Genomic DNA, 14,010 nt, shown 5'->3' with positions numbered 1-14,010 from the left:
GAGAGATCGGGAGAGACCAGGAGAGGCGAATAATGTTTCTATTGTGTTTAAATTAAGGTAATAAGAAAAATAAAGATGGCTTTTATTTTATTTAAAAAAAAGAACTTATTTAAAACAGTCTTTTGAATGGATTTCTAAATTCATGGCAGCTTTTAGAAAAAAAAGTTAGAAATACGTGAATAAATGAATATTAGATTTATTAAAGATAGATAAATGCTTATTCAAAAATAAAATAAAAAGAGCAACAGTAAAGCAAGGCTCTTGAAAGTTAAACAACGAAAGCAAAGAAAATTTGAAAAAAACGTAGCATAAGAATAGAGCCACAGCAACGCGTGGCAGGACATAGCTAGTTTGAAATATAAATAGTAATATATTGGTAAAAGTGTATGTAAAACATCCTTTAAAAAAAGTGTTTCTTAAATGCAAATTGATTTAACAATTTCCAAACATCTCTTATCAATTTTCAAATGTAGTTTGAACCGTTGTAACAAAGTTCTTCGAAAAGATAACGTAATGTGTGCACATATGTAGACCCGAAGGAACTAGTTTAGACAAGGGCGCAAACGGGTTTATCGAACAATTTGCAGCTCTACAACTGACAAACGCATAATCAAAATTAATTAAGCCCCATTATTGAAGAATTTGCAACGCTCTGCGTGAGTTCAACTGCGTTTAGTACATGACAGTGCGATACACAATGCGGCGGTTTAGCCCATTAACAAGAAGATAAGCGCGCTTCGGTATATGAATTATTAGAATCGCTCTATTTAATTAAACTTTCTATACCTTTCTATGTGTGAAAGCGCAATGAGGAAAGTCCGCGTACATACCACAATAATTCTACATTTTTCTAACAAAATGCCAAATCACGCTTCAGTTTCACATGTCATCGTTTTTAATGCGTTCTTACATTTCACGTACGTCTGTACTTTTAATGCCTCGGCGGCGTCTGAATGGCAGAGAGATATTATTCATAAGCGAGATCGATACTTTTTAATTGGAAGAACTCGCGATTAAATATCTCGATTATTACGAATAATAATCGTACGTTAATGAGAAAGATATAGAAAAAGGAAAGATATATTTCTCTCTTTCTCTCTCACGGCCTGGTAACGTTTCAAAAGAGACGAGACTCATCCCTCTTCCGTCTTTCTCTTTTTCTCCCTGCGTCCGTTTGCGTGCGAACGACGTGCGGCGCCGGTGTCCGAGCCGGTAGAATTAGCGAGCAGCGGGCGAAACTTTTCGGCGGGCAGTTATCTGCTTCCGTTAGTCGCGCATTGTGCGGCAAGTCGCATTACCGCATTAAGCGACTTACATATCGGAGAGATCTGGCGGCGCGCAGATTCCGAGCCGAGCGTGTAACAATACGCGACAGGAAATGCGGTAATCCGATCACCCTCCCCCGTACACTTGGCGTTACCTGTACCATTGTTAAGAGGATCCTCTCCCCCCCCCCTCTTCTCCTTCATTCGCCTCCGCCTCCAGTGTCCCGCCGCCGTCATCTCGTTGCTGCAGTTTACACGTGTACGTAAATTGCTGGCGATGCATTATCTGCCTGCGACGCGTCCGGCCAGAGCCGGCGCGACGCGGAGCTTCCTCTCCGCGCGTGTATCGCTCGGGGATTATTTTACTCTGGCTCTTGGACGATCGCATCGACGTCGTTGATTCTCCGCGCGGATTCCGGCCGAAATTCAATTCACGCGGCCGCACATCAAACAGAATTTGGGAAAGAAAGGGGGACACGATAATCCTACCGATTAATCGTACAGTGCTTTGATGAACGGCAGCGAAACCGTTGATTCCATGGATTACTGATTTCTGATTTGTGTAAATTGAGTCTGTCGAGTATTTACCTTGGTCGTGGAAGTTGTGTTCGCTCCCTCGGGAATCTTGAAGTCCGTCATACTGTGCGGGTCCAGGAACATATCCGCGATACGTTGCCTGAGTCTGTTGAAATAATCTGAAAGGAAAAAAAGACACACAATTAGAAATGTTTTTGTACAATTTTTTAATTGACTATTTGATTTTATATTTGCAAATGTCAATAACAACGATTCGGTTGTAAAGTGCGCTTGCAATAGACGAATTTAAATGAATTAAAAGCAGATGTAAGCACGATATTTAAAAAATACTTGTCAAGTATCTGGGGATGACGCGCTTATTAGAATTGTGTGCAATCGCGTCGGCCGACAAAATTGCGCTTCCATGATTTTTGATTTAGGAAATGAAGCGTACAGTGACGAGCTCATTGATTCGAATTGCACGATGATCAATTTGAAAAAGGAAAAAAAAAAGTAAAGAGAAAATTTCTACAAATATCTAATTTGCAGTAAATTGTTTTATTCTCGTATTAATCGATGCACATGTAATTTTCATCCAATATTTATTCCACTCATTTCTTTTTTATGACATCGCATCATATCCTTTTTATTATTTTATTTTTAATCTGTCCTCCTATCATATTTTTAAATTATTATCGAATATTTGCTGCTTATTTTAATCTTTCGGGTTCATCGTAAATTAGATTTTGTTTATATTAAAAGATCGTGTTGCAGGCAACTATATATGTATGTGTTAAAGATCGGCACACTATGTATTAAAGATAGGCGTAACAGTTTTTGGCCGGGATTCTTGTACACCGGGTCGTACGTTTAACGATTGCGTTCCGCCGTTGTCTGCGTTCCGTTTCATTTTAACGATCCAATAGCGCTTTATTGCGATTTGGCGTGAATCGGGTCGCGCGCACACCAGCGAGCGCGACAAGTCAAGGGCCGAATGGTGGTACATCACAAACAACAAATGAGAGTAACGCATCCGTGTCACTCTTTTCGGATGTCGTCGATAGAACCGCGTGCAGTGCATCGAGGAATCGGGCATTTCGCGAATGGACGTAATAATCGAGTCTATTTAGCGGCGTATTTGTGTTCTCTCTTTCTCCCTTCTTCCTTCTCTCTCGTTATAATGTGAAATTATTTCTCCGAACGATCGGTAATTACTACGTAATTATTACCGTAATTTAAATAGCGATGCAGTCGAACGGAATTTAATCACGTTATTAGAGATTATTAACAAATTCTTTTATTTTTTTTTTTTTATATCGACCTTGTCTATCCTTTTTTTCCCTGTCTCGCCATTATCTTGGCCTTTCCGCATAATTAGAATCTCTTCGAATAAATATTTATGCGCAAGAATGTTTACATGTATACGGACTCTCGCATGTCATTATACAATTCCCGCAAGTTTCGCGATAAGACGTCGTTGTTACGTGTTATAAATAAAATGGTGGTTGATCCCGCGACCCAGTATTTTGTAAAATGTAATAATAATTTATGCCGCGTGATCGGATGGCATATACATACATATAAAACGGTGAGGACGCCGACCGTGCCGATAAATTTTGCATACTTTATTACGCTTACAATGCGATTGCCGGAGTAAAATAGTCGACTGTATCGGCTGATTATTGCTGTGTGGAATTTCAATGAGGACGCGCTGGGCCAGCATATTATTCGGCAGTGGCTTCGTTTGCATACAGAAAAATCTGCAATGCGTGGAGGTGGCAAATCCGAGAGTGGGAGAGAAACGACATCGGATATGCCGCTGAAATCGGCGCGTTACCGGCTCTTTGCACGCAATAATTTTAATTAGCTAGCAAAACGGCCTGTTATTGTTAAAAATGGCCCGTCCATAATTTTCATTTATTCCGAAATTCGACGCGAGCCGAATACGAGGCGCGCGATTTATCAAATACGCTAAATCAGCGAAAGGATGTACGGTATCGATTCCGCAAGTTTAGCGAGCAACAAGTAATGGTTTTATCATACGCGAGTCGCGGATCGTTAAATGATTTAGTATAAAAATATTTAAAAATGCAAATTCTGACGATATTTTCCCCAGGGCGAAATTTAAAGTGTCGGTTTAACGTTTACTCATCTAATAATGATATATAATGAGCAAAACTTGTAAAATTAAACGCCGTCGATTTCGTAAAAAAAACAAAATCATCGTGATCGTATAATTGATTTAATGAAATTCTCATCGGCACGATTACTGTTCATGTCGCCGTCAGAAGGTGTCACGAACTTTAATTACGAACTAATTTTGATTTATCTACCATGAAATTAGATACGATGACGACGCCTTATTGACAAAGTGCAAGAGAAACTAATTATCAGCTTTCGACGAAGAATAAATATATCTTGTACGGAGCTCTGAATCACGCAAAAATGAAACCTCGCCCGACTGGTTATCGAAAGTTCGCGAGAAGGCCAACCACTGGCCTGAAAATTAGATGAGACACACTATGCATATATTTAGCATGAATATAATCCGTTTCACGGTTACGTCTTAGCATAATAGTTCTAAATATTTGCGTATGGAAATCACCTCGGAATTATCGGCTACGGAATTAATCGGAGGATAAAAAGGTACAGCGTAGAGTATAGAGACACGTATATATAGAAAAATGTAAATTCTACTGCTAAGAAATCTACTATTACTAAATTTACTTTTCTTCTTTCAAGTAACAGTTATTTTTTACGAATACTTTATAAAGAATATTTTCTTTGATAATGGCCTTAAAATATAATCATCACAAAGTTTTAATAAAATTCATTATCATGTAATAAAAAAAGTTTGCACTTTCTCAAAGATTATAAAATTTTATCGAATAAAAATCAGAATAAGCAAATCGAACGTTTGTTTTAACTTAATATTCTTGATTGAAGTATTAAAAATTACTAGAATCTAAGATATATTTTGAATGAATTGATGCCTGCAATAAACTTAGAATATTATAGATTTGGACACACAAAAATATTTAAAATAAGTAATATTTCCTTAATTCGTAATTTACAGTATGCCTATATGCATCTTTCTGTGTGTATGATATAAAATCTACATGAAGATTAGTCAATCTACGTGGAGATTAGATAATTCTCTCAAGAAATCCTCGCAGTTTCTCAGAAGTGACTTTCCGGTAAAGTCACATATGTCTCTTCCTTTCGCACGGAATTGGAGGTTCCGTGTTGACGACGGTACGGCCATACGCATTAAATTCCTAATTATTCGTGACGCCAAAATTAATAAACAGGTCGTGAAATGATTGGGAAAATGGCATCAATACCCGCTCGTGCTCCCGGTCCCCCGGGCCCATTTCCAGTCCGCCGGGCTCCCACGGCGCTGCGTCACGCGGATTTGAATAACGATTCATCGAGTCGTGCAATCAACGATTATACCATAAATTGCCGTCCCATTCGGCGTGTCGGTGGTTGCTTTCAGTCCCCGGATTACGAATTATACCGGCGCAACGTGGCGCGGCGGATCGGGACCGCCGCGCCGATTATCTCGTCTTTCTCATTTGGTTTTGGCCAGCGCCCCACTCGTTAAAATCCTCTCTCGATGGTGAAAGTGATCTGATAAACTTTACGGCCTCTCGTGTGCCGACCTTGAGGCCGCGCGCTCTCGATCCCGCGGCAACTTTTGCTCCGTGATCGATATTTCGTTTGCCTTCCAATCCGCGCGTGTTTGCGAAACACCGCCTGCCTTTGTTGTGTCGTGAGGCGAAGTACTTATATTTTTTTTTTTCTTTTCCATTCTCGTCATCTCGCTTTTTATCTTCAGCCCGATCTCTCGCGTTGAGCGCGCGAATTTCTCGAACGCGTGTGCCGGCGCATTTAATTTCTGATTCCACATGGACGGTGGACGAGAGGTGGCCTCGCGCGGCCGAATCTCCGGTCTCTCACTCCGATCGATCGGAGACGCACGGTAGCGTAGATAATCAAAGTTTCGAGGCTGACGTCACGGGGGGACTTGAGCGTGTCGCGACTTGCAAATAGGCATACTACTGAAACTATTCGTCGCGGTCCGCATTCCGCACGAGTGCCCCTGTGAGCTTTGACATATGAGATAGACGTAAAGGATCGCATGCGGCTATGTAGTACGAGTTTATCTCCTTCCTTGCGTGTTCACGAGCCTTTTCGTCCAAGGAGTCGATCGGAAGTTTAATTTCAGTGACAAAAATCGAAACATTTCTCAATGCTCGCGCATCTATCTTTGCACCTCGTTGATATATATATATATATATTTTTTTTTTTTTTAAATTTCCCTAGATGTATCTCTAACGTTACGAAAGCGTTTTAATCTAGCACTTGTAACATAACGTTGTACTTCGTAAAACTTCAACACCGTTATATTTTTACATTTTTACAATATTTTTCAATGTCCGTGGGCTATCAAAAAATATCGTGAATTCATTAAGCCTCCCTCTCTCTCGATAAATTTTCCCGATAAATTGCTCCGCGCAGAATTATCATCAAATTTACCTATCAATTCATTAATTTATTAATTTGCCGTATATACGCACGATTGCGGCGTGTATGGATGATGCGCGTCCATCGCCGGTTACCTCGCAAAATATGCCGAAAGAGAGATGAAAGCATTTTGAAAATAGCAGAGGTCGCGAATAGTCGCGTCAATTAATTCTCCTGCACGACCTGTTAATTTTCTCTAAAAAATTTAATTTTTGGTCGTGCTTTAATCATGCCGCATGCAATATCAAGCGGAATTTAAGGATAGGGGAAAGCTTTCTTTCCTGAAAGAGGACAGGCGGCTTGCAAAAGGGATCAACGCTCAGAAAAATTCGTAATGACATTAAACTATGGAACTATTCAATATTCTTCCGGGGCTTTACATCTACAGCTTCTCGACGCATACATTTACCCTACACATATATTTATATGTATTGCATTATTTAATTAAAAAATTTAGCAATTTATTTCTCTTTTATTTTATCAATATCTGGTACAAATAAACAGCATTTTTAAGTTTTCAAACGTATACAAGGAGAACTTTTTCTCAAAATTTATCTTCAAAATCATGATATAATCGGGATATAACAACGGGATTTCAAAGAATTTTAATATAATTTTAATAAAATTTTAGTAAAATTTAATCGAACTATTTTTATATTTTATTGCGATAGATATAATAATCAGAGAAAATTATATAAAATTCATGGAAACATATTGCCCAACGATTATCATGATTTTGAAGGTAAATTTCAAAAGAAAATGCTCCGTGTATTTTCTTCGCAATATCCTTTCATCTTTAGCATTAACAGTTTATTTAATAAAACAAGTATTTTTAATTTAATGCGGCTGTTCTGAATCTATTGTATGTTAAAACGTATCCAACTACATATTTAATGCAACTTTGTAAAGGCATTTTTAAAAGAATAATGTCACTTTTTACCGCGGGAAATTATTTATTACAATGCGCAGCATTGTTTCTCACGTCTGCATTATTTCATGCTGTCGCGAGATTAGCGTTTAAACGTCGCGACCTTTACCCGCTGCGCTACTTCGAAAGGCCATGAAACACGACGTACATCGCCGCAACAGATTTTTATTCTGCTGGGCGCGCCACACGTGCGGTCTCGCCTACCTGTACGTCGGATCTCGGGATCTTGTTACGAATTCCACGCGATAACACTGTTAATCACGCCGATCGATCGGTCACCTTTCTTCGTCGCGCGTTTTTACGACGTCAAAAGCATGCCTTTCACGGAGGTGTTCGTCACTAGCGGCGCGTGTGCCAAATTTTACGCGGACTGCACACATGGAAAGAATGATTTTGCTGAACATCTAAAAGTTTAGCTAAATATAAACTTGCAATTAAGTAATCTTCATTTAGATCAATAGAAACAATTATTTAAGACTCTCAAACTGATTGCTAGGATGTCAAAATTTTTTGCGACAGTCCATATTATGCATTCCAATAAACTTTATTGACTATTTTTAATATCTAATCAAATTATTTTCAGACTTATATCTGCTAAAATTTTTTAAATATTTCAGCAAAGCTGTTCTTTCCATACAGGATTCATAATTACGTACGTAGGTTGACAGATGACGAATTCATGTAGCCTTGTCTCCCTCGGTTGAAAAATGCTATTTCAATATTAACTTTGTTTTTTCTGGCAGGAATTTACAATGTTATCATCGACAATCAAATTTGATGTTCAAGTCTGATTTAAATAATACGATATTCGAAAACAAATATAAATTTAAGGTACATCTAAATAATGTAATATCATATTTAACTGAATTCGACATGTGAATGCGGAGCTTAGAAGAAATGATAAAAAGATCCGACGATATAATTAAGTTAACACAATTATGCAAGGAGTCGTCTTAATTTTTAAGCTTTTCCATTTGTAGCTTTTTATAGAGGTGGATTTAATCAAATTAATATCGTCGGTATTGAACGTGCTGGATTCCCAAAGTCCTGAAAAACGGCGTTCAATATTGCATTACGTCCAATAAAATCCGAATTTACGGAGTATTTATATCGATCGACCCTTTCTTCCGCCGCGGAGAGAGAATCTGTAACTTTTTGTAACGCGTTAGTAATCGCAACTTGGCTAATTAGAACAATATTTTCTGGTAATGGCCTTTCATTAGAATACCACGGCTACCTGTTATTCTTTCTCTCGCGCCGAGGTGTAATGTTACAGCAACGTATATCGATTAACGGCGCGATGGACGTAACGCTATACAAGCTTACTCTATATAGCTACACACCCCGCGATAAGAACCGCGATAGCGCTTATACGTGCATTAAGGAAATTGCACCAAAGTCGCCTCCATTTCGGGGAATCGCGCGAATTTTTCAGGCCAGCGATTCCGCCCGGCGAGTCGCCGTTCTCCGTGTAAAATTCCCGTTCATTCGGATGCATATTCGATGTTTGATGCATATTGTTTGGGCTCTATAAATATTTATAAAACGCGCGTCGCGCGCGCGAAACGCATAAAAATATTTAACGAGAATTTTGTTAAATATTAGTTAGGTAAAAAGGCACGAAAATATACAAGCGCGAACGGCTTTTTCACTCGTCGTCGTTTTGTTTAACACCGTTTGCACACAACGAGCAGTCGCCGAGCTCGATCGAGAAGGGAGAGGAGAGAAAAAAAAAACAACGTTCGAAGATAAATAAGTTTTTCAGATGCAGCACTCGCGGTTGCGATCGCGACTGTATAACGTGTGCTTTCATCTTCTGCAAATTTCTTCGGTGCACAACCGTAGGAATACGAAGACGTTACATATCAGCGTCGATTTGTATTTGTCTATTCTATAATGTTTACTCTTCCGGAAGAGGAAGAGTAAACATTATAGAAGAAGCGAGGCGAAACCTTACTGTGTTAGTTTTCCTTCCTAGATTCCAATCAGAGAGATTTCCTCTTTCTTTTTTATTTCCACAAGCCACATAAAGATAAATATATAAGAATATTTACATTCTAAATTTTGTTCTTCAATATTCCGGAGGGTTATCGGTTTCTCCCTCGACGAGAAGAATGTTAAAATGTTTCGCCCTTCGAGACGTCCATTCGTACCATTTGGGGATTTTAATTGGCCCCGATATATCGTCTCGCTCAGCGCGCGCGTGCAAATCGCACTAATGCAGGTCCGGTTCCGCATGCGGATTCCCTTAAATGCGATCATCGATGATGACCAAATAGCGATGTATTGTCGGAGCGGAGGCATGACCTACGGGCGGCCGGTATCGGGCCTTCGCGATAGATCCCAGAGCTCCAATTGTTGCGCAACGAGAGTGACGGGCGGCACGTACGCGCCCACACACGAATAAGCGACTCATTACCCGCCAGACATTATTACCGCGGTCGGATACACACACACACACACACGTACACCCATACACACATGCATCGCACATATCTCCCGCAGTCGAACTGGTTTACGGGAGATTGTTGATCAACCTAGAACGCGGAAGAGCGGAAGTTGCCTTCCGCAAAGCCGCGCGATAATCTGCGAGAATACGCGCATGGCGCGCCACTGCTGACTTAATGCACCGACAACGGTGCGAGTGTATTTGAAATTCTGATTATTATTATCATCTGTTTGGGAAAGAAGATACGAAAGATACGTTGGCAACCGTGACTCGATCGTAAAAAGAAACTCTCGCCTCTTTTTCGACGTTTTCTTATTCAAACGGTCTACTATTTTTTAAATTGAAAATTGCATGTTTATCCTTTCCTTAAAAAATAACATTCTTCCTCCTTCACGTTTCATCTGGATACATTTTGAATAAAACTTTACAAGAGTGAAAATTTGCAAATTGATTTTATAGCTTTAAACTTCGTAACCGCGATACGCTATATTTAAGTTGCTCGGATAAATGTGGCGAAAATCTGCTTTCGATCGACGTAACGAACTATTATGTTATATATTTGTAAACGATATTCGCGTATACAACATAAAATAATGCAGATGTTGCATCGTGTAATAATTGGTGTTTGAACGATGCCGAATGATTATTGGTTAGTCGACTATACATGGATGTATACCGCTAAGCAAGATTCGTTCGTAGCGAACGGTGGAACGCGCGGTAATTGGTATACCATAAACAATACCAAATGTCCCTGTAGGCGCAGACTGACGGAAGTTACGCTCAGACAAACCGCATGTAAGCGGGATGTGAGGTTGACGCGCGCGATGCAATCGTGGATGCACGTTGCATTTCCGGCCGCCCGTACGATACGTGCGCGATATTTGCGCACGCCTCTATGATCCACCTGTCAGAGGCACACTGCAAATTCGCACTGTGTACCGCGTGTGTACCACCGCGCGCTCGCAAAATCGGCGGAATGTGCCGGAGCGCAAAAGCGCGGAGGTGCTAATGAAAATAACGGGTTGGCGTTCGCGCCCTGTATTTAGCTCCGTCAGATTTTCGCGCGGTCGCCCATTATAGAGTTCGTATCTTCGGCGTGTGGTATTCAACGGCAAAAATACCACACTCTCATTACTTCCATTACGTACTTCCAGTAAAATGGAGCATTCAGCATCGGGATGAATAAAATCAATATTTTGACGCGGCCCCGTGTCTAGCGCGAAACATACATGTGTGCGATGAAAATGTGGACGAGCGTATACATATTGACAAAAATTAGCTAATGTATAGTGTGTTATATTGAAACAGCAGACGACGTGAAATTTATTCTACTAAATCGATTTTTTTCTATTTTATTTCAATTTTAGAACGATAAAATATTCTAAAACTTTTCTTAAACAAAGAAATATTCCATTGCAATTTTATTTTTCCTCTTTCCCTCTCTCCCTGTGTGTGTGTGTGTGTGTGTTTGTGTGTCAAACGTAATATTTATCGGTTTTAACTGTGGAGAGGAAAAGAGAAAAATATAGTAATGTAATTTAAGAGAGAGTGCAGTTAAGAGAAATAACAATCGCGGGAATCAATGTTATATTATAGACGTACATCTCATTTCGAGATAAATGTAAATATTACAAACCAGAAAATAAGTTAGGCACAGAGTAACCGCCGAAGTAGCCGTCGAAATCATCCTCATCAGAGTCATATCCTATACCTGAAACAAAAATAGTCGTCTTCAATATACGATACACTTGACGATGAAAGTCAATGTGCTTGCTTAATTTAATTATAATATAATCAAATCTAGAATTGATCATATTAGCTTTCTTTAGATAATAAATATGTCATAAGTAAATAATATAATAAGTATGTTTACAATGTATTTTAAATCTTTAACTTTTGTTTCTTTTAAAGAGAGATATAACAATGCGATATTAGATCAGTCAATAATTCCGTATTGCCAATAGGTTTTAGTTCTCGCCCCAAAAAACAAAAAATTCTTTGAGACGGGATTTATGAAATGTGCTCGAAGATGGCAAAAGATAGTGGGATCACAGCCAATATATTCTAAAGTTATTGCTTTCTAAAAAAAGCGTCATTCATTTATAGGTAAAACCGCATGGAATTGTTAGCCAACCCAACAATACATTTGTAGTGTCCTGTTAATTAATGACAAAATATCAAACGGTTTTACAGTTCTTTTTAAAACGCATTAAAGTTTTTGCCAGCGTTTTCAACTACTCAATCAATCAATCACGAATTCTACAAAGTTATGAATAATTACATTATAGATATATGTGTAATGATTCGAGTTAAATTTTATCTAAATTTCCTTTTATATTTAACGTCCACGTCTATGTTTGCACTTAATAATTTAAAATATATCATATTGATGAGCAAACTTATTCTGCAATTCATTTAGGATGGCGCTATTTAAAACTTCCTTCTCATGTTCGCCATGAGCAGTGCAGCGTTAGCTGTGACGATATACACGCGGAAAAGTCATAATCGCCCGGACAATTAGGCGCGAAATAACCACTAATTACATCATACATCATCCAATTCAGATAGCGGTGTGCTCGTGAAGGATTTCTAACGAATATTACCGACCGACATGGCCACGACATCTCAAATCCGTGTGAATTTTTTTTTTTTTTTGTAAAATCGTCCGAAGCGACATATAACTTTTGAATAGAATATGTTATAAATAATCTCACGAATTTCTGCAAATTTTTACGCTGCTGATCCCGTAATAGAACAAAAAATTTTTCCCACGAGAATATAGAGAAAATTGGAAATGTGAATTTTAATGGGGACAAAAATTCTAGGCATTTTTGAAGAAATAAAGAATTCATGATATCAAGAAAATAACGTACGTTAAAAGATCCGATAAAAGGCATATCGAAATTAGAGAAATAAACGAGGACAAAAGTAATGTAAAGCTAAAGATGAGGACGTGCCAACGATACGTTCACATCATCGCTGCGCCGGTCGCGAGAATAGCGTTTCCACCGATTATCCAATTCGTTCGTCGTCAATTCGCATTGACGGGCGGGAGTGTAGGTGTCAATTTCAGTCAATCTATTCCCCTTCTGCATGCAAGAAGCGCAGTAACGCGGACCCGAGAAAATCCGCGGGAGCGCGAGCTCACGGTTGAAAAACGCCGACGGAAATTGATAGGGTGGCCGAAAACACCTCTGACGGAATTGGCGAAAAGGGCCGATCTCTTAAATCGAATTCGCGGAGAAAAAAATCGATCCATCGGACGTGTTATTAATTTCCCAAGGAAAACGGATACGTGTCACGCGAATTAAATTGTTAATTTCGCGGGATTGATAAAACACGCGCCGCTCGTTATCGATCAGCTCGTAAAAGCACAAATTTTCATCGCGTAAGAGATTAATAATACGTTACGAATTTATGCGTCCACCTATGCATTACCGCGTTGATAAATAGTGACGATTAATTATTTACACTGCAATTCAACGTTCGAAATATATGAACGTCTATCGAGTCCGGTTGCGCTTTAATACTTTACCAATACTGTTGATTATTGCGACGTGGCTATTTTTTGCGCTTTAAACCGAGGGAACGACGGCGGTAAGCTTTTACCTCAGAAATTTAAAATCTGTGTTAAACATTTTTTTCGCTAATAGCCGTAAAATTCGGAGCTTCCGCGCGCGGCGTTTAAGGAGCGTTACATTTAGCACAAAGGCCAATACATAAATATTCATATAAATATAAGTTGCCACAGCGGAATTAATTCTTACTTATAAATAATTTTCAATTTATATACGCCTTATAAATTGCGTAGATTCCTTCCGTGATTACGAGCCCGCCCTCGCTGCCGTTGGGTATTTCGCCAGTAAATCTAGTTGTCCAGCACCAATGTGCAAATTCCGCGTGATGGATGTAGGATAGCGCTTGAACGGCCTGCGGCGCCCGCCGCGCTCACGGGCGTTGTTCCCCTGAGAAATTTCCGTCGGATCGATCTATCGGGTCCGCTCGTTTTTTATACTTCCTACTTTTCTCTCCGCTTCCCCGCCCGTTCGCCTCTTCGAGTGACATTAGGCGGGCTTAATGCGGTACCGCGGTAAAAAGGTACGCGGACGCGGGGGAAGATTGCAAACGCGACGCGGCGCGGCGCTCGGCGTCGCGGCGCGACTGCCATTGACTGCAGAATGAAATAGAAGTTTCGCCAGGAGCGGATGGCGTGAACGCGTTACGCGAACCAAGGTTAACAAATTTCTGGGAACTCTTTCCGAGTACACAGAAAAGTGTCGAGATGTGTTAAGGATGTTTCGGCTATACCTGCAGTTAAAAAT

The 14,010-nt window shown here is 39.6% G+C and overlaps 1 protein-coding gene across 1 annotated transcript in view; it reads right to left on the bottom strand.

The window, feature by feature from the left end:
• The window catches only part of LOC118648757 (icarapin-like), a 32,684-nt gene that overhangs the window by 3,067 nt on the left and 15,607 nt on the right, over window positions 1-14,010 (bottom strand). Inside the window, exons 2-3 of the mRNA XM_036295164.1 lie at window positions 11,325-11,399; window positions 1,854-1,960 (exon numbers count right to left, since the gene is read on the bottom strand). Of these exons, the coding sequence (XP_036151057.1) occupies window positions 1,854-1,960; window positions 11,325-11,399 (182 nt within the window). The remainder of the gene's footprint in view (window positions 1-1,853; window positions 1,961-11,324; window positions 11,400-14,010) is intronic.

The sequence above is a fragment of the Monomorium pharaonis genome, chromosome 1, assembly GCF_013373865.1.
Source record: "Monomorium pharaonis isolate MP-MQ-018 chromosome 1, ASM1337386v2, whole genome shotgun sequence".
In the NCBI taxonomy this organism is placed as follows: Eukaryota; Metazoa; Arthropoda; class Insecta; order Hymenoptera; family Formicidae; genus Monomorium; species Monomorium pharaonis.
This window is presented reverse-complemented; position numbering and strand designations above follow the sequence as displayed.